Source organism: Neomonachus schauinslandi, chromosome 13 (genome assembly GCF_002201575.2).
Source record: "Neomonachus schauinslandi chromosome 13, ASM220157v2, whole genome shotgun sequence".
NCBI lineage: Eukaryota > Metazoa > Chordata > Mammalia > Carnivora > Phocidae > Neomonachus > Neomonachus schauinslandi.
Window position 1 is genome coordinate 83,989,973 of NC_058415.1, and position 22,661 is coordinate 84,012,633.

Below are 22,661 nucleotides of genomic sequence, written 5' to 3' on the forward strand. Positions count from 1 at the left end.
ACACCAAAATACAATCTATGAAAGAAAAAATTGGTAAGTTGGAGTTGATGCTGTTAAGAAAATGAAAAGATAAGCCATAGATGGGGAGAAAATCTTTACAAAACATATCTGATAGGTATACAAAGAACTCTTAAAAATCAGTAAGAAAAAACCTGATTAAAAAATTGGCCAAAGACCTGAACAGACAGCTCACCAAAGAATACAGATAGGTGACAAATAAGCATATAAAAAGATGCTCAGTATCACTTCATTAAAACAAAAATGAGGGGCGCCTGGGTGGCTCAATTGGTTAAGCGGCTGCCTTCGGCTCAGGTCATGTTCCCAGGGTCCTGGGATTGAGCCCCGCATCAGGCTCCCTGCTCCTCAGGGAGCCTGCTTCTCCCTCTCCCTCTGCCTGCCGCTCCCCCTGCTTGTGCTCTCTCTCTCCCTGTCAAATAAATAAATAAAATCTTTTAAAAAAAAAATGAGATACCACTGCACACCTATTAAAATAGCTAAAATCCAGGGTGCCTGGGTGGCTCAGTCCTTAAGCGTCTGCCTTCGGCTCAGGTCAGGATCCCGGGGTCCTGGGATAGAGCCCAGCATCGGGCTCCCTGCTCAGCGGGAAGCCTGCTTCTCCCTCTCCCACTCCCCCTGCTTGTGTTCCCTCTCTCGCTGTCTCTGTCAAATAAATAAATAAAATCTTTTTTTAAAAAAATAGCTAAAATCCAAAACACAAACCAAATGCTGGAAAGGATTTACATCAAAAGGAACTCTCATGCATTGATGATGGAAATGCCAAATGCTATAACTATCGTGGAAGACATTTTGGCAGTTTCTTAGAAAGCTAAACAAAGGCTTATCATACAATCCAGCAAACTGCACTCCTAGTTACTTGCAAAATGAATTGAAAACTTATGTCTACATGAAAACCTGCCATAAATGTTTATACCTAATAAATAATAATTTATAACTAATAATTGCCAAAAATTGGAAGCAACCAAGCTGTCCTTCAATAGGTGAATGGAAAAATAACTGCGGTACATTCATGCCATGGAATATTATTCAGCTACATAAAGAAATGAACTATCAAGCCACAAAAAGACATGAAGGAAGCTTAAATATATGTTGCTACTAAGTGAAAGATGACAGTCTGAAAAGGCTACATATATTCAACTAGCTGACATTCTAGAAAATGCAAAACTATGGAGACAGTAAAAAGATAAGTGGTTGCTAAAGGTGAGGCGGGAGGGATGAAAGAGTGGGGCACAGGGCATTTTTAGGCTGGTGGAACAATTCTCTATGAAGCAATCACTAGAACTGTACAATACAGGGGCGCCTGGCTGGCTCAGTCGGAAGAGCATGTGACTCTTGATCTCAGGGTCGTGAGTTTGAGCTCCACACTGGGTACAGGGATTACTAAAAGAATAAATAAACATAAGAAAAAAAGAACTGTACAATATAGTGTACCCTAATGTAAACTATTGATTTTAGTTAATAATAATGTATCAGTATTGGTTCATCAATTGTAACAAATGTACCACACTAACACAAGGTGTTAATAATAGAGGAAAACAAGTGTCAGGAAGGAGATGTGTGGCAACTCTGAACTTTCTGTGCAGTTTTTCTGTAAACCTAAAATTACCTTAAAAATAAAGCCTATTAAAAAAATGTTTTAAAAATCTTATAGGTAACTGACTTCAGAATTTTAAATAAATCAAAACAGAAAAAGGCAACAAAAAACCATAAAACACAAAACTTAAAACAAGTTGACTGACTAACATGAAACTAACACATCAATGGTGAAGATAAATGTTAGTAAGATAAACTTCCCTATAAAAAGACAGTGATTTAGAGGCACCTGGCTGGCTGAGTCAGTGAAGCATGAGACTCTTGATCTTGGGGTTGTGAGTTCAAGCCCCACGTTGGGTGTAGACATAGACATTACTTAAAAATAAAATCTTAAAAAAAAAGAGAGAGTGGTTTAGACAGGGTCCAAAAAAAAAAAAAACCCTCACAAAACTATTAAACATATTTAAAACAAAAAGGCAAAGGTAATAGGCTGAACACAAAGACAGATCAGACAAATGCAAAGAACAGGGGGCAAAAAAGCTCATATTACTGAAATAAAGCAAAGAAAAAGGCAGGACACTACATAAAAAAACAGGACTGTTTTATATTGAAAAAAGTACAGTTCACAGTAAGATATGAAATGCATGAACATTTTTGTGTGCTGAAATATGTAAAGTGGAAACTGTTGAAATCTCAGGAGAAACTGACAGAAACAAACAAGAAAATGGAAACATTAATCCATTTCTCTTAATCATCCATAGACCAAATAGTCAAAAATATAAGAATAGTACTTAAAGATACTGCTTTAACAAGAATATACTTAATTCTATAACTTATAAACATTTTTCCAGAATCCACAAAATATTTATAAAAATTCATTGTGTAGTAAGCCCCCAAAATATAAGTGAATCTCTAAGCGGAAATTTTATAGGCCACATTTTCTGATGAAAATTCAATAAACATGAATCTACATAACAAAACCTAAATTAAAAAATTCAACTACCTAGAGATTGAAATGATTTCAGTTTGTTTCTTGCAAATGTTTTTCCTAAAATCGCTTTATCAAAATAAGCAGGTAATTAGCTTAAGTACCACATTCCATCTTGCTCAAGAGTAACAGGTATAAAAGCAAAGGAAGCCAAAAATTCTAGCCAAATTCTCCATTCCTTCTCTGGCCAAAGCCTACTACCACTGATGGTTTTCAAGGCGCAGAGACAGGAGAACAATATTCCTAAATAAATGGTTTTCTTAACAACCATACTGAAACTATGCATCTAGCAATTTGGCCCCCCTGTGAATGAAGAGCTCTTCACAGGGCTAACCCACTGGAAAAGACCAAATAAGGATCTATTTCAACACTTAAGTACAAATAAGCTAGAAAGAAAATACCTTGCACTGTACTGCCTAACAGGAAGAGATCCCAGGTATTTATTTTATAGATTGTCTTATACCAAACAAAACTGAGAAATCACTGTCACATAAGAATTATAAAAAATTTCAAAGGACCAATGGTTTATTCAGATTCAATGTAATTTTGTAATTCAAAATACACTTATAAAGCAACTACTAAAAAATGTGAATGTGCTAGATATCTCAGGAATATAAATCTTAATAAGATGTACTCAATTTCAGAAGCTTACAAACTACTACAAGAGACAATCTCTGTTTTGGGGGTTTAGAATTGCTAATTAAGTGATTTGAATCCTCCTTGTCCTTACTACTTTTTCATCTGCTTTATCTTTCAGTTTTTGATAGGATTGCATCAAAATTTCCCATTATGACTGTGGATCAGTCAATGCTGCTTTTCAATTCCCTTAAAATATTTTGGGACTATAATTATTATCTTGGTGGGCTGTCCCTTTTTTCATTATGTAGTATACCAAAATATGCTACTGATGTGCTTTTGCCTTAAATTCTACTGTTTTGATTCTTTGCAACAGGCCCATCTCCCTACCTCACGCCCACCCTCCATCTCCCTTGGCCAAGTGAAGCTGAAGACTATGGACCATGGGAAAGGAGAAGGTAGAATGGCTGCCTGACAGCTTCTGGAATGGAAAGGAAATAAAGATCTTTTGTAAAGGAAAAGTTCTTAATTTTGATGAAGTCCAACTGATCCTTTTATTTTCTATTATGGATCCTGCTTTCAGTGTCATGTATAAGAACTCATCTAGCTCTTGGTTCCAAAGATTTTCCACTCGGGTTTTCTCCTAAAAATTTAAAGTTTTACATTTCAGTCTCAATTCATTTTTGAATCAATTTTATACAAGATAGATGACGTTTAGGTTGATTTTTTTAGTTTAAGCATGTCCTGTTGCTCCAGCAGCATTTTTTGAAAAGGCTATCCCTTCCTCCATTTCATTTGTATGTGCTTTTAATATGAAGACTTGTTCATATCTGCCTCCAATCTGGGAAATACTCTGGCATCATTATATCTTCAAATACTGCTTCTCCGCAATTCCCTCCCTTCTCTGCCTCACTAGTGAGAGGCTCTCCATCTTTCCTCCATGTCTCTTAACTCACTCATCTTTCATTCTCTGTATCTCGTTATCTCTCCGTGTTACATCCCAGGTGGAAATCACTGGTACTATTGTTCAACTCAGTCCCTCTTTAACTGTGCCCAGTCTATAGTCAATCCCATATGCTTTCTTGTTACTTTAACAAATATATTTTATACTTCCAGTACTTTTAATTGGTTCTCTTCTAAATCTGCCCCTTAATTCTCATCTGCTTGGTTTTCTTTCACTATTTCTTTTTAATTTAATTTAATTTAATTTATTTATTTGAGAGAGAGAATGAGATAGAGAGAGAGAGAGAGCATGAGACGGGGGAGGGTCAGAGGGAGAAGCAGACTCCCTACCGAGCAGGGAGTCCAATGTGGGACTCGATCCTGCGACTCCAGGATCATGACCTGAGCCGAACGCAGTCGCTTAACCAACTGAGCCACCCAGGCGCCCTCTTTCACTATTTCTTAGAAATTTACCATGGATGTTATTCCTTCATCTCTTTGATGATTTTAAACATATTTATTTGAAGTTAATTTTCAGATTGTTTTACTGTATTTTGTTGGGAGTGAATTCATCTCCTGATTATTGTCTTTCTTAGTACTCATTATACTTGTTTGGGAATTTTAATTTGCTAGCTCTTCTTGAATAGGAACAGTTTCTCTCTTTCTCTCCCTCCCTCCCTTCCTCTCCCACCCCTCCCTGTTCTTACAGTTATTGCACCATCCTCCATCCCTGTCTGAGCAGAGGCCTTCACTCTAGAACCAGGTCTTACCCTGGCAGCTCAAGGTTCCTATCCCTTGGAAACACTAGGGATATCATAAAGCCAGTCATGTCATGGCCAGGTCCCAGTTGCACTCCTATCTCTATTCCCCCACCTCCCCAGAAACACAACTTTGAACAAGCCACAGACCGAGTTCAGTTTCTTTTCACGAGGAGGACAGTCCCACCCCAGTTCGTAGGTTCCAGCAGTGAGACTTCTGCTTCCTTTGGTCTCCATACCCTCAAGCGTGTTGCCCATTCTTTTTTGACATCATGGCATACTTTGAAAATAACAGTATGTGGGGATGCCTGGGTGGCTCATTCAGTTAGGCGTTTGCCTTCGGCTCAGGTCATGATCCCAGGGTCCTGGGATCAAGTCCCACATTGGGCTCCCTGCTCCACGGGGAGCCTGCTTCTCTCTCTGCCTGCTGCTTCACCTGCTTGTGCTCTCCCTCTCTCTCTCTGACAAATAAATAAAATCTTAAAAAAAAGAAAAGAACAGTATGTGTACCACATGTGGGTACACTTCCCCACCCAGAAATGATAGCTGGGGGTTCTGACCACCCCAGGCCCTGCCTAGCTACCCTGAAGCCTGGTAATAATCAATATTTCCACACCCCAATAAACTTATTCACAACATGTTCTCTGGGAAATACCACCCTAAAAGAGTTGACTCCCTGCACACGCTGCCTGTTTCCATACTTGATTCTGTTTTTAGTCTACAAGGATGTTTATCTTGTTATTAAGGTACAAGTATGTCAATAACATATTTCATTTATCACTGCTATATATTTGGAACACAATGCAGAATTTAAAGCCTGAATTTGAAGGACATCCTAACACAAGTCCATGCTGTGCCCTCTGTTTTAGAACACCCTCCTCTCAACCTCTCTGCATCACTCTTCCCTACTCCTTCAAGTTTCAGTTTAGATGTCACTTAGTCAAGGCCACTCTTCATGACTCCACTCTCACCCCCAACGATGGGGTCAGATGTTCTCACAGAACCTGATTTTACATGCTATTGTATTGTACTACTATTGCCTATTTACCTTGAACAGTAAGCTCCCTGATGGCATGAACTGCCTTTTTCATTTCTGTATGGCAAGATGTAGCACTGTGCCTCCAGTAAGTATGGATTCTGTGAATATTTTAATATCACCCACAATAATAGAGTAGGGAGTATAATGTAATAGAGAAGAGCTATGGCTCTGAAGCCAGAGATCCCCAGGTTTTAATGCCAGTTCTACCACTTACTGTGTGAGTTAGGAAGGTTACTTAGCCTCTCTAAGCTTTAGTTTCCTCATCTGCAACATTATGTCACAATTCGACTCCTGACTCTGCTCATTACTAGCTGCGTAACCCTGGGCAGTCCTGTAGGTCTCTTGGTCTCAGTGCTTGCACTAAGCAATATCTTAGTTAACTCAGACATGTATAAATTCCCTAGCACTTTGGCTCCTTTTTTCTTGCTTCTACTTCATGCTGGAAAAAAAAGGATAACACTATAGCTCAGCCTTGGGCAGAGCTGCTGACTCAACCCTTCTCTGAGCCTAGGTGGTTAAAAAGGCTTGGCTGAAAAGGTTTCTACTGCCACGGGAGCAGTAAATTTTATCTTTATATTCACAATTTATTCAGGCAAACTGGAGGGCAATGTCAATAAGAACTTGAAAGAATAACTTTATTTTTTAAAAGGTTTTATTTAGTTTAGAAATAGAGGGGGGGGGGGAGCATGTGTGAGCAGGGGGAGGGGCGGAGGGTGAGGGAGAGACAGAATCTCAAGCAGACTCCACACTGAGCCCAGAGCCTGACGTTGGGCTCAATCTCACGACCCTGTGATCATGACGGGAGCCAAAATCCAGAGTTGGACACTTAACTGACTGAGCCACCCAGGTGCCCCCAAAGAATAATTTTAAGTACAAATTTAATACATCTCAAGAAGAAAAAACAGCAAAACAACTGACCACAGACTGGACCATTCTAAGAGAAGGAAAAGTCTCCATGAGAATCCATTCCAAAACGAAGGCATCCACTACATTTTGCTGTATCTCAAACTGTATTGCTCAAGAGAGCACAGAAAACTAGAAGAGGATGGCTATCAGATAAGACATTTAAGTATGAGAGACCCAACGTGGCAAAGCACTTTAATGTTCGGGTTATGATATACAGGCAGAGAGTCTACTTTCAAGTGCTACATTTTTAATATAATTATTTAATCACGAACAGAGCTTAGAGAATGAGAAAAAAAGCTGTGCCACTGACTAATAATAAAGAAAACTAATTCAGACCAAAAGGAAATAATGCAAAAACCTTAGCACCAAACAGACCAGGAGTCAAATCTTGATTCTGCCATCTCCCATTGGTGTGACCTTTAGCAAATATCAATTCTCTGATTCTGAATTTCCTCCTCTGCAGAATAAGGATCATGATGCTTATTACCTCACAGAGAGCCAGGAGAATTAAACGAGAAATTTGGTACATAGAGGTCAGCATTAGTGCCCAACTCATGGTAGGTGTTCAACAAATATTAGTTCCCTCCTATGGCCTCCCATGCCACTCTTACCAGCAAGCATTTTTTTCATAAAAGGATTTGAAAACTGCTAAAATATATTTCCTCATGTCTGGATTCACAAACTTATCAGTCTACTCTGTAAGCAGATACTCTGAGACAAGCCTGAGACACACGGGCCCAAGATCTGGTGAGCAACCTGACCCGGATCCACGTGGACGTCTGGTTCCCAGACTAATGCCCAGAAAGACTGACTGGGCCCAGAATGCAGCCGGGGTGGCCAGAAGACAGCCAGAAACTAGAGCAGCCAAAAAGAGGAAGGATTACTTGAGCTTCGGCTCCCGTCCTTCACTTGTGTATTGCCAGCAGATGAGTCCGATCAGGTCCTGCACCCTGGCGCTGGCCATTGTCACCACGGTCATTGGCAGCAGTCTGTCCTGGCTCGAATGCAGGGGGAGGTAGACGTCGATCTTCTTGGTTGCTGTTGTGCCTACATGACCCTGTGGACAGAACACATGCATGAGAGTAAAGCATACAGTCATGGTCATGCAGATCCCACTTGGGCCACAATGACTGCTCACCAGCTATTTCTCATCCTTTTGGCACAGACCTCCTTAAATGCCTGAAATGGCCCCCAAACTGTCTAGTTTTAAGGGTTTTTTTCCCTTTAATTTTCATTTTCTAATGGTCTAACAGATCCAGCTCTGCCCGCAGTAAAGTAAATGAGCACTACAACCAAAATAAACAAATTAAGAGTGGTGACTGCTCACCTGATGTTTGGTGTCAGGAGATGTGCTTTGCTACATATTCGGTGTGGCCTTGGACAAGTCACCATTAGACCCTGACATCAGCTGCTCTCCCTAAAAACTGCCACATCACTCCTTGAGACTTTGGGATAAGCTGCATGGGAAGCTGCCATACCTCGTGAGGAAGCATTCAGGCCCGCAGCACTGGAACCAAGGGCTTGCCTTCTCAGAGCCTAGGGGGCTAATTCCCTTATGCAGTACACCTATTTATTTCAGTCATCTATACTGAAGCTCAAGGGTCCCTGGTCTTCCATTATTGTCCTAACTACAATACCCACACTGCTCTATAAATCCTCAATCCCTCCCACACACTTAACCCTTGTCCCTCCTGAAACTTGCACTCCCCTCTGAAATTCCTGCACTAATCAGCCAACTTCCATAAATCACTTCTTTTTAAAAAACAAAACAAAACAAAACTCCTTCTGCCTCTCTGTCTTAACTGAAACTTGCTGGTCATTGAAGATACTGCTTCCTCTGCTATCCAGAAGACTGTTCCGCATTTTTCTTTTTTAAACCCCAAGTCCTCAAGGCCAGGAGGCTGAATAGTTATTCAGGAAGTCCCCACTACTTCTGAACCATTATTTCTCCTTTCTTGCAAAAATTCCTGTTCCTTTGAGACCCAAGCCCTCCAACTATACTATCCTCTACCCCTACTTTTTTGTTTCTGTTATCCACCAATCTTCCAGTCATGCTTCTCCCTCAGTGAGGAGTCTTCTTTCCACCCCAGCACGTATCATTATTCTTGGCAATTCCATCTAAAGGAAAATCCATATAATACCCAAGGGTGTCAATCCCTAGACCATGTCATCCCATGTCTTTTCATCCATTCCACCTTCAATCACTTACTGCAGTGGGTACACCAGGGATCTGTACCAACTCTGAAATCTCAATTTAGAACATCTATTCACTGACTATACTTTATATACTTTCATCTCATTTGTTCAAGTAGTCCCCCAAATTCTTGAACCCACAACTTACTGACCCACCACTACAAATGATGTCACCCTTATTTCCCAACACCACCCTCCAGATTACATGATCAACCATTGTAACCATTCCTTTGTAAATACAGTTTTAAGTCTCTCTTCCTCCATGGGACTCAACTGGCAGAATGTCAATCTTGGATGAACCCAACCCTCTGTACTCCCCAACTAAACACTGCTGGAGAAAAATCACGTAACTGCAGATTGTTTTGACTTTAAACTCATGATGATAAACCTCAAACACTCAACACTGTATAGCATGCCTATTACATCTCCTGACCTAATCCGCACCTTATGCAAGACCACCACTGCATACTTTTGCTTCTCTCCTCAAACTCCTCATGAGCCCGCCTTGACCTCAGCTCCTATCCTTTGCTCATATACTGCCAAAAGATGAGAGGTATTCTTATCCTTCATTAAGAAGACCTTTCAGAAAGCAATTCTCTTATCCTCCCATAATTAAATTCACAAACTTACCTGGATTTAACCACATACACCCCCTACACTGGAATGTCACTCATCTCATTAAAGGTTAATCTCTCTACTTATGTTCTGTGTCCCTTTGGCTCTTACTTTCACAAGGACTTTAGTCCTTCACTTACTTTACCCTTCTCCTACATTATCAACCTCTTCCTCTCTTGGCTTCCATGATACACACTCTTGGTTTTTTTCAATCCTCTCTGGTCTCTCATTCTCAGTCTCCTTTGCAGATTTCTTCACCTCTACAGTCTCTGTTAGCATTCCTTGGCCTCTAGATCGGGCTCTCTTTTGTCATTCTATATATTTCGCCCTAGGTGATCTCACAGCCCCAAAGCTATAGTATAATCTATATCCTGTTGACACCCAAATCTTATCTCCATCTCAAACTTCTCCCTGGAATTCCAAATTCATACATCAAACTGTCTATACAATAGGCAGAAAGGTGTCACAGACAAGTTAAACTCAAGTTCAAATCTGAACTTTTCACTATTCCTCACTCCATCCCACCCCAAATAACACTCTCCCTCATTTCAGTAAATGCTACCACCACAAACCCAGCTGCTTAAATCAGTAATCTTGATTCTTCTTTCTTCCTCCTGCCTTCTACCTACTCCCTTAGTAAGTTCTAGTGTCTACTGCAAAAATATATTTCAACAGAGAAAAAATAGTCTTTTCAGCAAATGGGACAACTGGATAGCCACACACACAAGAATGAATTTAGACCCTTACCTCACATCATATACAAATATTAACTCAAAATACACTGGGATGCCTGGGTGTCTCAGTCAGTTAAGCTCCTGCCTTTGGCTCGGGTCATGATTCCAGGGTTCTGGGATCAATTCCCACATGGGGCTCCTTGCTTGGCAGGGAGCCTACTTCTCCCTCCGCCTGCTACTCCCCCTGCTTGTGCTCTCTCTCTCTCTCTTCTCTGACAAATAAATAAATAAAATCTTTTTTAAAAAATGGATCAAAGACCTAAGTTTAAGGCTAAAACTTTTAGAAGGAAATATAGGTGTAACTTCTTCATGACCTTTGATTAGGCAATGATTTCTTTAACATGACACTAAAAGAAGCAACAAATGAAATAAACTGGACTTTATAAAAATTGAAAACTTTTGTGCCTCAAAGAACACTATCAAGAAAGTGAAAAGACAATCCAAAGAATGGGAGAAAATATTTGCCAATCATATATCTGACAAAAATTTAGTACCCAGAGTAATTCTTATGACTCAACAAAAAGACAAACAATCCAATCTTTAAAGATTTATTTATTTGAGAGAGAGAGAGAGAGACAGCAGGGGGAGGGGCAAAGGGAGAGGGAGAGAGAGAATCGCAAACAGACACCCTGCAGAGTGTGGAGACTGATGAGGGGCTCAGTCTCATGACCCTGAGATCATGACCTGAGCCAAAATGAAGAGTCAGGCACTTAACCCACTAAGCACCCAGGCAACCCCTCCAATCTTTAAAAGGGCAAAGAACTTGAATAGGTATTTCTCCAAAGAAAATATACAAATAGCCAATAAACACATGAAAAAATGTTCAACATCATTATTCATTAAGGAAATGCAAATCCAAATCATAATGAGATACCACTTCACACTCACTAGGATGGTAATAATTTTTTTTAATAGAAGAAATAAGAGAGATTAGCAAGGATATGGAGATGTTAGAACCCTCATACATTGTTGGTGAAGATGTAAAATGATGCAGCCATTATGGAAAAATAGTTTGTCAGTTTCTCAAAACTTAAACATATAGTTACCATATGACTCAGCAATTCCATTCCTAGGTGTACTCAAAGGGAACTGAAAATGTGTACATAAGTGTACACAGCAGCATTATTCATAATGACCAAAGAATGGAAACAATCCAGATGTCCATCAACTGATAGGCAAAATGCATACAATGGAGTATTACTCAGCCATAAAAAGGAATGAACTACTGACATGCTACAACATGGATGAAGCTTGAAAACATTATGCTAAGAGAAGGAAGCCAGGCATAAAAGAAGGAAGCCATTTCATAAATGTGAACCCAGTTATATGAAATGTCCAGAATAGGCAAATCTATAGAAATAAAAAGACTACTGGTTGCCAGGATATGGGGAGGGAGTACAGGGAATTGAGAAGTATGAAGTTTCTTTTTGGGCTGATGGAATTGTTCTGGAGTTAGATAGTGGTGATAGCTGTATAACATTTTGAATATACTGAAAACCACAAAATTATACACTTTAAGATCATTAAAACAGTAAATTCTATGTAATATGAGTTTTAACTCAATTTTAAAAATTGAAAAATATGTATTTCAAAACCATCCCACTTCTCTGCATCTCCACTGCCACCAAAATACCATGAAGTTTCACCTGGACTGTTCTAATAGATTCCTGACCTCCTATATACTCTTGCCTACTTCAATTTGTTCTTGAAACACAAGCTAGATTTTTTTTAACTCAAATTTGATATTACACCTCTGCTTAAATTCCTTCAATGAGTGGTTCCCATGATACTTTGAATAAAATCCAAATTTCCTGCAGTGTCCAACAAAGCACTGCATGATCTGACCCCTGCCTAACTCTCCAACATCATTTACTGCTGCTCCCCGGCCTGCTTATCATAGCTCAGCTACGCTGGCCTTCTAGAAGTGCCCTGAATGTGTGTGTGTGTACCTGTTTTTCCCACTTTCAAGAACAGAGCAAGTGCTATTCACTACATCTAGAAGGCTCTTTCTTATGATCTTTGCATCCTCTAAAGTATGGCTCTGGGCAGGTTACTTAATCTCTCTGTTCTTCCATTGCCTCATATGTAAAATGATAATAATAGGACCTACCTATCAGAGAACTCTTGTGAGGATTATTATTAATTATTAATATTGTTGTTATTATTGAAGGCTCAGCTCTATATGACACCTCCTCAGAGAAGCCTTCACTGATAATCCTGTAGAAAGAAGCCCCTTCCGTACTCTCTTACACATAGCCTGTTCATTTCCTTCATAGCACTTAACAGTTTGATATTATGTATTTACTTATGTACACCTTCAGCGAATGCCTTCCTCACCGGCCTCTGACTTTCCAAGAGAGCAGCCATAATACTGCCTGCTTTGTTTACTTCTCTATACACAATGGCTAACACTGTGCCTGGTGCACAGACAACTCTCCAAAAAAATCTGTTGAACTACAGAATGAATGCATGGATGACTCAAAATGCCTACCAGGACAACATGGCAATAACTCAATAAATGTTAGTTTCCCCCACCCATCCATCTTCCTCTATGGGTCTGTTTCCTGGTAGTGGATGGAGATGGAGGTACTTAAGCAAAGTGGTTCCATCTTTAACACTCTAACTCTAGGATTAAAAAAAAAAGAAAAAAGAAAAAAGATCAGAACTAGGGTAAGGAAATACATAGAATCAGTTTTTAAAACTTTAGAGAAATTTCACTTCTCATATGACCCAGAATCTAGTATTAGATTCACTGACTTTTTTTTTAGTCTTGCCTGCCATAAAACAAATAATTAAAAAGAATTCTCTTATAATAATGCTCTCTCTCTCTCTCTCACTCATGCATGCACACAGATACACCCATACACACCCATGCCTGTTTTTCAGCTGGGAAATAGTAATTCCAATAGCTAGCTGTCTCTAAATAGCAAGTGTTTTGACCTTGTCAGCCAGTCAAAGGGTTAAAATTAAAACAAGCTTTCTGAAATGGGTTTATTGCCCTCTTACCACTCTCTTCTCAACCTCCTTTTCAGACCCAGCCCAATCTGGTTTATTCTTCCCTTTCCTTCTGAAGAACTGGAGCTGAGGGGCTATAGGAATCACAATGAGAAATGTGAATGTGTTTCACAAACTGTAAAGTGCCTTAGAAATGCAGAGCAATGTGCCAGAAAGAGCCTAAGTTTTCAAATCAGACTCATTTCTCAGGCCAATTACACAGTCACATGAGGACAAAGATGGATGCTGTAAGGAACCCTAATAATAATATTTATTATAACAAGAGCCAGCATTTAATAATAAGCTCTGGTAAATGTTTGTGTAAATTACCTCATTTAATTCTCACAATCACTATATGAGGCAGAATTCTATCATTACCCTAATATTATAGATTAGAAAACTAAGGCTTATAAGGCTATAGTCATCTGCTCAAGCTCCCACCACCAAAGTGGAAGAGCAGAGCTCAAACTCATGTCTGACTCCAAAGCCCCTACTTTAAACACCAATGACTTCTCTCTCTAAAGTTCTTTTAAATGTAATCAATCTCTACTCTCCAAGACCTGAATCCCTCCCTTCCACCCCGACCTTGTTAAACACATCGAAAGCACTGCTTAAAGCAGTCTCCTACAAAAGGAGTGAATTCTGAAGAGTTGACCAAGGAGAAGTATTAGGGGACCAAGACTCTAGAGAACTTTGCCATTGTCAGCTGACTGCAGGGCAGATAGTTACATGGTGCTCCTATGAATTCCTTTATCCTCTTTATTGGAATAGCAAGTGTGGGGAAATAGCAAGCGTGGGGAAAACTATGAGAATAAATATGGCAGATACTTATTAAATGAATGAAGCACTTTATCTTTTTTATCTTCTAATTCCATCTTGAGGCACTGATGATGGGAAAAAGTGCCTTGGACAAACCCTGAAATCATGTATTTTTTAATAAGGAACCTCTTCTGAAAAAACTCAAGGCAGTTAGCTCTACCTAATAGTCCCTGTGCTGCAATATTTAGAGGGAACCATCTAAAACATAAAACAATCCATCAACATAATAGAAAGTAATTAACTTATAGAAAAAAAAAGGTGACCAAAGGATTAAAAGTATTCAACACACATCAAGGCGAGCAATATTCCAAAGACCTAACATCTATTAAAAAGCAACTAGCAATAAACAAAGATCGTATCATACAGTTTTACTGCATGGCAATTTATGTGTTCCACAATATGGAATTGGAGAAACAGAGGCATAATTAGAGCACAAAAAGTGGTCAACACAGAAATAGGGAAAAATGGGTTAGCACCATCTTTCTCAGCCACTCATGCATGCAACGAACACCCACTGAAACACCATGCTGGACTGTGAAGACAAAATCAAGTGAGATTCAATACAGATAGACCCTCATCAAACTCACAGTCTGCTGAAGGGTCTACATTGTACTATGTGATAAAAGCTTTAAGAGGGGGAAAGTACAGGCTGTCATGAGAGCTCAGAAGCAACTCAGACTAAAAGGGGTTGGCAAAGGCCTAGATTAAAAAAAAAATACGCTTCCATTCAACAGAATCATTAACCTAAGGAAAAGATACCATACCAATACACAAAAAATGAACAGTAGTTGTCTCTGAGACATGGGATTGAGTGATTTTAATTTTCTACTTCATATTTTTTTTGCATTTTCTATGATGAGCATATATTACTTTTACAATCAGAAACAAAATAGTAAATGTTACAATTATAAACAAAAAAGGATATAGAAAGAACCACCACACAGGGCTTAAGAGTTTTGGTAAGAGAAAGAGAGGATCAGTTTTGAAAATGTAGCCTATGTTAAGTCATCTGGCAAAATTTATTAAGAACACACTATGTGCCAGGTGCTGTGACAGGATGTTGGAAAAAATAAGTTGAAAATGTAACTCAGACACCTTCCTATGGCAGGCTAAATAATTTTTATTTAAAAAAAATAATAAGGGGCGCCTGGATGGCTCAGTTGTTAAGTGCCTGCCTTCGGCTCAGGTTGTGATCCCAGGATCCTGGGATCGAGCCCCGTATCGGGCTCCCTGCTCTGCGGGAAGCCTGCTTCTCCCTCTCCCACTCCCCCTGTTTGTGTTCCCTCTCTCACTGTGTCTCTCTCTGTCAAATAAATAAATAAAATCTTTAAAAAATAATAATAATAAAAAGTAAGAAACCTACAATGAGCTGACAAATTTGGAGCTGAACAACACTCTCCAGAGCAGCCTCTAAATCAAGGAATGCCCCCAATTCAGGTTTCAGAACAAAAAGAAAAGTACTCCCTGTAGCAAAACGATTCCTCGACACAAATGCAATTCACGAAGACCAACCAGACTCCAGAGTTCACGTCCCATGGCCTCTGCATGACTTGATGGCTCTGCAAATGCGGGCCAGAGTCTCAAGCTCAACATGTCCAAGGCTGATTTTCTTCATCAGCTTGTCTCTTATTCCATGTTCCATCTCAGGGCTTTCCTCACCCACCCTGTCACTCAGGCCAGGGACCTTACTTAACTCCTCTGTCTCATCAGCCTCCAACTGCCTCTGAAATGTCTCTCAAATCCTTCTCCCTCCCATCCTCAGCAGCATGGCCCTAGTTCAAGCTTCATCAGGCCTCAATGAGACCACTGCATGCAGCAGTCTCCCAACTATCTCCCTGTCTCTCAAATCTCTTCTCTCCTCCAAACTGTTATCTCCCTCCATCGATCAATGTGGTTTGACTCAAATCACTGGCCCAGGCCAGTCACCAACTCAGAAAGAAGTATATAATATCTCTCCCCAGTGTCAGCGTGCCTGTTTCTTAGCAGGGCATTTAGCACCCATCCCATTCTGGTCCCAGTGTATCATTGCTAGAGCAGACTGAATAGTAGTTAAGAGCACAAGACTTGGGGTCAGCCAGATCCAGGTTTGAATCCTACCTCTGCCACTTCCTTAGCCTCTAAACTTTAGATATCAGGCAAGTAACTACACCTCTCAGAACCTCTAATTCCTTACTTGGAAAAGCAAGTAAGATGTATATAAAATGCCTGGCACATAGTCACTGAGCAAGAAATGTACCCCTTCTTCTGTCAATTTCAAATGTCTCTCTTCCAAGAAGGTAGAAGTCCAAATTCCCTCTGCTTTGCTCCCTAGAAGTTTAACTTGCACAGCCTTATGGTTTTAGTTTTTCTCTACCTACCCTCACCACCTCCTTCCCACCTTCTCATGCAAGTGTGAGTTATGCAAAGGGAAAAACTGTGCCTCACTCATTTTACATTCTCCTAGGGTGTAGAATGTAGTAGGGGTATGGCATTAGCTTAATTAGCTTATCGAAGGACTCCTCAGAGTATCTTTCATAATGGACCCACCAGACCTAAAGACCTACCACTTCTCTCCTGCCCCAGGTAAACTGGCTATACCTCTTCTACTTCCCAGATCCTGTTCTTTAGGAGTCCCCTTTCTTCTCTAAAACATACTCAGCACCTAGTAACAAGCCTGACATATAGTAATTACTCATACATACTGATGGAATAAATGATTAGTATTCTTTCAACACATGAGTTTAAATACCTGCACATTATAGCATACAGAGGTACTATCAACCCATTCCCCCACTGTTAAATATGGACATTGCTTCTAATGTTTCACTACTATAAATAACATTCCCGTAAACATTCTCTTATATAAATGTTTGTGCACATATTCCTCGAGTAGATCACTGGGTCAAAGAGTATGAATGTTTTGGGGCTTGTGATACACACTGATCAGTGTTTTGAAAACCATCTTTATGGCAATCATGAAACAGCAATATTATGAACCACAGATCATCCAATTAATAAGTAGTTCATAAAATGTAAAAGCTTAAAAATTTAAAATAACTTCAGTATATAGAATGTGAATTGATACAGAATTGAAATATATAGAATTTGAACATGATGATGAATTAAAACATTATATCTATAACCAGGTTTTTCCCATCTGATCTCATTAATTGAAATAGCATACAATTTGCTGCCTATCATAAAATTAATTTCAAAATTATGCACCTGATAAAGAATGTCTAATGGAAAAAAGACAGTCTCTTCAACAAATGGTGCTGGGAAAATTGGACAGCCACATGCAGAAGAATGAAACTGGACCATTTCCTTACACCACACACAAAAATAGACTCAAAATGGTTGAAAGACCTAAATGTGAGACAGAAGTCCATCAAAATCCTAAAGGAGAACACAGGCAGCAACCTCTTCAACCTCAGCCGCAGCAACTTCTTCCTAGAAACATCGCCAAAGGCAAGGGAAGCAAGGGCAAAAATGAACTATTGGGACTTCATCAAGACAAAAAGCTTCTGCAAAGCAAACAGTCAACAAAACCAAAAGACAACCGACGGAATGGGAGAAGATATTTGCAAATGACATATCAGATAAAGGGCTAGTATCCAAAATCAATAAAGAACTTATCAAACTCAACACCCAAAGAACAAAGGATCCAATCAAGAAATGGGCAGATGAACAGACATTTTTCCAAAGAAGACATCCAAATGGCCAACAGATACATGAAAAAGTGCTCAACATCACTCGGCATCAGGGAAATCCAAATCAAAACCTCAATGAGATACCACCTCACGCCAGTCAGAATGGCTAAAATTAACAAGTCAGGAAACGACAGATGTTGGCGGGGATGCGGAGAAAGGGGAACCCTCCTACACTGTTGGTGGGAATGCAAGCTGGTGCAGCCACTCTGGAACACAGTATGGAGGTTTCTCAAAAAGTTGAAAAGAGAGCTACCATATGATCCAGCAATTGCACTACTGGGTATTTACCCCAAAGATACAAAAGTAGGGATCCGGAAGGGTACATGCACCCCGATGTTTATAGCAGCAATGTCCACAATAGCCAAACTGTGGAAAGAGCCAAGATGTCCATCGACAGATGAATGGATAAAGAAGATGTGGTATATATATACAATGGAATATTATGCAGTCATCAAAAGGAATGAGATCTTGCCATTTGCAACGACATGGATGGCACTGGAGGGTATTATACTGAGCGAAGTAAGTCAAACAGAGAAAGACATGTATCATATGACCTCACTGATATGAGGAATTCCTAATCGCAGGAAACCAACTGAGGGTTGCTGGAGTGGGGGGTGGGGTGGGAGGGATGGGGTGACTGGGTAATAGACACTGGGGAGGGTATGTGCTCTGGTAAGCACTGTGAATTGTGCAAGACTGTTGAATCACAGATCTCTACCTCTGAAACAAATAATGCAATATACGTTAAGAAAGAAAAAAAAAAGAAGATAGCAGGAGGGGAAGAATGAAGGGGGGGAAATTGGAGGGGGAGACGAACCATGAGAGACGATGGACTCTGAAAAACAAACTGAGGGTTCTAGAGGGGAGGGGAGTGGGAGGATGGGTTAGCCTGGTGATGGGTATTAAAGAGGGCACGTTCTGCATGGAGCACTGGGTGTTATGCACAAACAATGCATCATGGAACACTACATCTAAAACTAATGATGTAATGTATGGTGATTAACATAACAATAAAAAATTTTTAAAAAATTATGCACCTGATAGTTTCCAAAATAGGGAAACAAGAACAACAGACAGTATCCAGTTCAAAATAATCTTGAATTAAGAAACATCCACATAAAGTGAATTAGCTGGGGGCACCTGGGTGGCTCAGTCAGTCGAGCGTCTGACTCTAGATTTTGACTCAGGTCATGATCTCAGGGTCGTGAGATCAAGCCCCAATGTCGGGCTCTGTGCTCAGTGTGGAGTCTGCTTGACATTCTTCCTCTCTCTCTGCCCCTCCCTGCTGCTCCTGCTCTCTCTCTCTCTCAATAAATAAATATATAAATAAATAATTAATTAAAATCTTAAAAAAAAAGTGAGTTAGCTGAATTAAGTCTCAAGGACAGAAGGTTCAGTCAGCAGCACTACTTAACATCAAGGCTTGTCAATAATAAATTGAGTATCAGATCTCAAAACTGTTGCTAAGTGTTCAATTTCTCTATCAAGGGAAAGAAACAGAAAGGACAGACAGCTTGGCTTCTGCAATTAAAGAGACAAAAAGCAGGCAACATTATTCCATTAGTCACAACTGCACAAGCAGATCATTATATGCAATTTTAATGCAGAAATAAATATATCAGTGTATGCAGACAACGTAATGATGCAAATTGATAAAAGGGTTATTTGTAGCCTTCAAAAGTTAAAACTCTCTTAAAGGAATGGCTGAAGTCCCATTTCACCAGTATCTTCCTCCCTAACTCCCTCAGCAAGGATCAAAGGATGCTATATTCTACCAATTTATGGCCTAGTCTTTATTTTATTATTTTATCATTATTATTTTTTAAGTAGGCTCCATGCCCAGTGTAGAGCTATAGTCTAGTCTTTAAAAATATGGTATCCACACTTCGTACAGAGGTCTGAAATCATCATTACTCTGATGATGATTAAGGGACTTTGTTTGTTCAGAGTAATGATTTTGAACAAAATCTGGCCTATAGTCTAAGCCAGGTTTAACTGGCTATGAGAAATAAAGAAGGTCTACATGGGGAGGGGGGGAAAAACGAACCCAAACACCAGACGGTAGCATTTTACTACCAATAAAATGATGGTTTTATGGGCTCAGAGAAAGAACTCACTTTTTCACATTCAAAATGGTAGCACTGAACTTATGAGTAGATTTTGTATAAAATTCTATGACAAATCCATTCAGAGCTAGGGGCTTGGCTTTGTAGTGCTATCTTAACCCTCAATAAATCTGGAACGTTTAAAGGCTATTAAATTAACATTTCCCTGATCTGGCACCTGTAGTCAAGTTAATTTGTCAAAAACATTTCTACAGTTTGTCACTGGACACTGTATTTTCTGACAAGTTAAGTTTAAAATAAAATTGACAAAATCTCATTAATTTCCTCTGAATCACCAACCTTGGTTCCATTAAGCTTTTATTATTAGGAACGTCAACTGTCACTCTTTCTTTAACAAGGTCAAGTTTTGATGTGGGTACTTCCAGGATCCTTATTATATTAATAGGAGCTAGTAAAGCAGTGCAGTGTGGTGGTTAAAAGCATTAAGTTGTGTAGTCAGAAAGACCTGGGTTCAATTCTCAGCAATGCCATTTATTGTGTCCTTGACAATTTTATTTAACCTCTCTGAGTCACTATTTCCACACGGAAATAGATTATAAAAGTACCTCCTCATGGAGTTGTTGAAAGGATTCAATGATATACTATGCATATTAAAAGCACTTACCACTGTGTCTAGTCCATACTGAATGCTCAAGAAATGTTGGCTGTTTATTAGGTTTCCTTCCCCCCTCTGCTTTTACATTCACAGACTTAAAAAACAAACACTTTATCGCTGCTCATAGACTTTTAAAATGGCAAGGAATTTTAAGACTTGTCCCCTCTAAAACATTTTCACCAAATGGCTGTCCTACAGCCTCTCCTGAATACCTTTACTGATGAAGTCCTGCCACCTTCAGAAGCGACCCTTTGCTTCAGTCTCTAGGCAAACAGTTTTGATGGCTGAAACATGTTTCCGTCTACTGAGGTACACTCTGCAGATTTTACCCACTGATCTTAGTTCTAGCCCTCAGGACACTGAAACTAATCTACCTCCACTTCCACAGACACCGTTCATATATCTGAGAGCCTCAAACAAAATAACTTTGTTACTAAGTACCATGGAATGAGCCAGACTATAACTATAACACAGCATAGAAAATATCACTTCCATTGGTTTTTCTTAGGCTAGTGATTTTCATAATTTTTCTTTAGACGGCATCTATGGTAAATGTAAATCTATAGTCCTGGACCCAAAACAGAAAAGGGGGTTGTTGCTCTCAGGAAAGGTTTTCTCTATTAAAAATAAATCCTCCAAATTTTGATGCACTGTCTGACAGAGTCTTCTTCCACTTTTGAAAAAAATAAAATGCCTACAGCTCTTGGTTTAAACAATCTAACTGTTATCAAGTGAAATTTAAGTAATAGCCTTGAATAATTCTTTTGTTTCAAGATATCAACTTGTTCAAATACAGGTAAGAAATTTTACAAAATGGGGAGGGGGGAGGATGAAGGTAAAAAATGAAAGCCTACCCATAAACTGCATCAGGAATAACAACCAAAGTCTTAAATTCAGAAAGCAGTTCCTGATACTGTCGGTTTTTACCACTGTGGCTTATATCTGCTCAGTAACTCTTTGCAGAGTCTACAGAACTGGTCTGGACCATGGCCCTGCCAGCCTTGAGCTGTGCAACCTTGGGCAAGCCCATAACCTCTCTGAAAGTCAATTTCCTTAGCCATAAAAAACAGAAATGAGAATGGTAGGGTGTATAAAGTAAAAATAAAGCATGTGAACTGCAAACTGTTATACAGATGTCAGTTATTCCTCATTATTGTTACCCAAGTTGTTAATCAGACCAGGTAGATCTTTAGATAAATCGTCCCTTCAAATAAACATAAAATTGAGAAGCAGAGGCAATAGGGAAAGGTCTCTATCTCAGTCATTAAGAGAGAAAAGCCATTGCACCCTCTTCTCATCTAGCCTGGGGATGGTTACAGCACATACCAGAAGGTGCTCTCACACAAGTACAATCCAGCCATCTTAAAGCATAATGGAATGTAAAGTGTCCACTTTGAATTTTCATAGCCATTGTGGGATTCTTTAGATCATTAATGTTACACAGCACTTTGCATTTAATTATACAAACAATGGCTTCTATAATGATGATAATATCAGGGAAAAGTAATTTGCATGAACTAAGCCCCATCACCTAGGGTAAGTATAGGGACCTCTTCATTATTAAATCATTTATATAATAAAATCAATATGCTTTAAAAGTAAAAATAGGTTTTTTAAAACCATAAAGAAGAGTTACATGTTTTAAACTCTATCAATTACCATAATATAATGAGTCTTTTAAAGATTTAATATCAACTTTTAAAATTAAAACTCAATGGAGAATGTATACTTGGCTCCATTACTAGATGATGTATCTCTAGAAAAGGTTACAGTACAGCTATTATCATTCTCCTAAATTATATGGAAAATTTGGTACAATCCTCCACTACCCCAAGGACAATCTGATTCCTGAGATAATGAAGTATTTTGAGAATATAAAATTGTATAAATATTGAAGGAAATAATTCAGGTGCATATATCCTATTCATTTCTTGTAGGGCTTTAGTTGATTAAATATTACAAATTTTTAAATGTCAATATACACCTTAAAAATTTTATTCTGTATCCTTAATTCTGAACAGTCTTTTAAAAACCCACAAATTTCTACACAGTAGTATGTTCATGACTAAGTGTTTTATCACTTTAAGATTCAATATTTCTTAATGATATAATTCAAAAATTTTACTGAATCATTAT

The 22,661-nt window shown here is 39.1% G+C and overlaps 1 protein-coding gene across 6 annotated transcripts in view; it reads right to left on the reverse strand.

Annotated features, from left to right (window-relative positions):
• The window catches only part of MAPKAP1 (MAPK associated protein 1), a 246,813-nt gene that overhangs the window by 122,824 nt on the left and 101,328 nt on the right, over positions 1-22,661 (reverse strand). For all 6 annotated transcript variants that reach the window (XM_021691308.1, XM_021691306.1, XM_044920481.1 and 3 more), the window contains one exon: positions 7,645-7,817. In XM_021691308.1, coding sequence (XP_021546983.1) covers positions 7,645-7,817 — 173 coding nt within the window. The remainder of the gene's footprint in view (positions 1-7,644; positions 7,818-22,661) is intronic.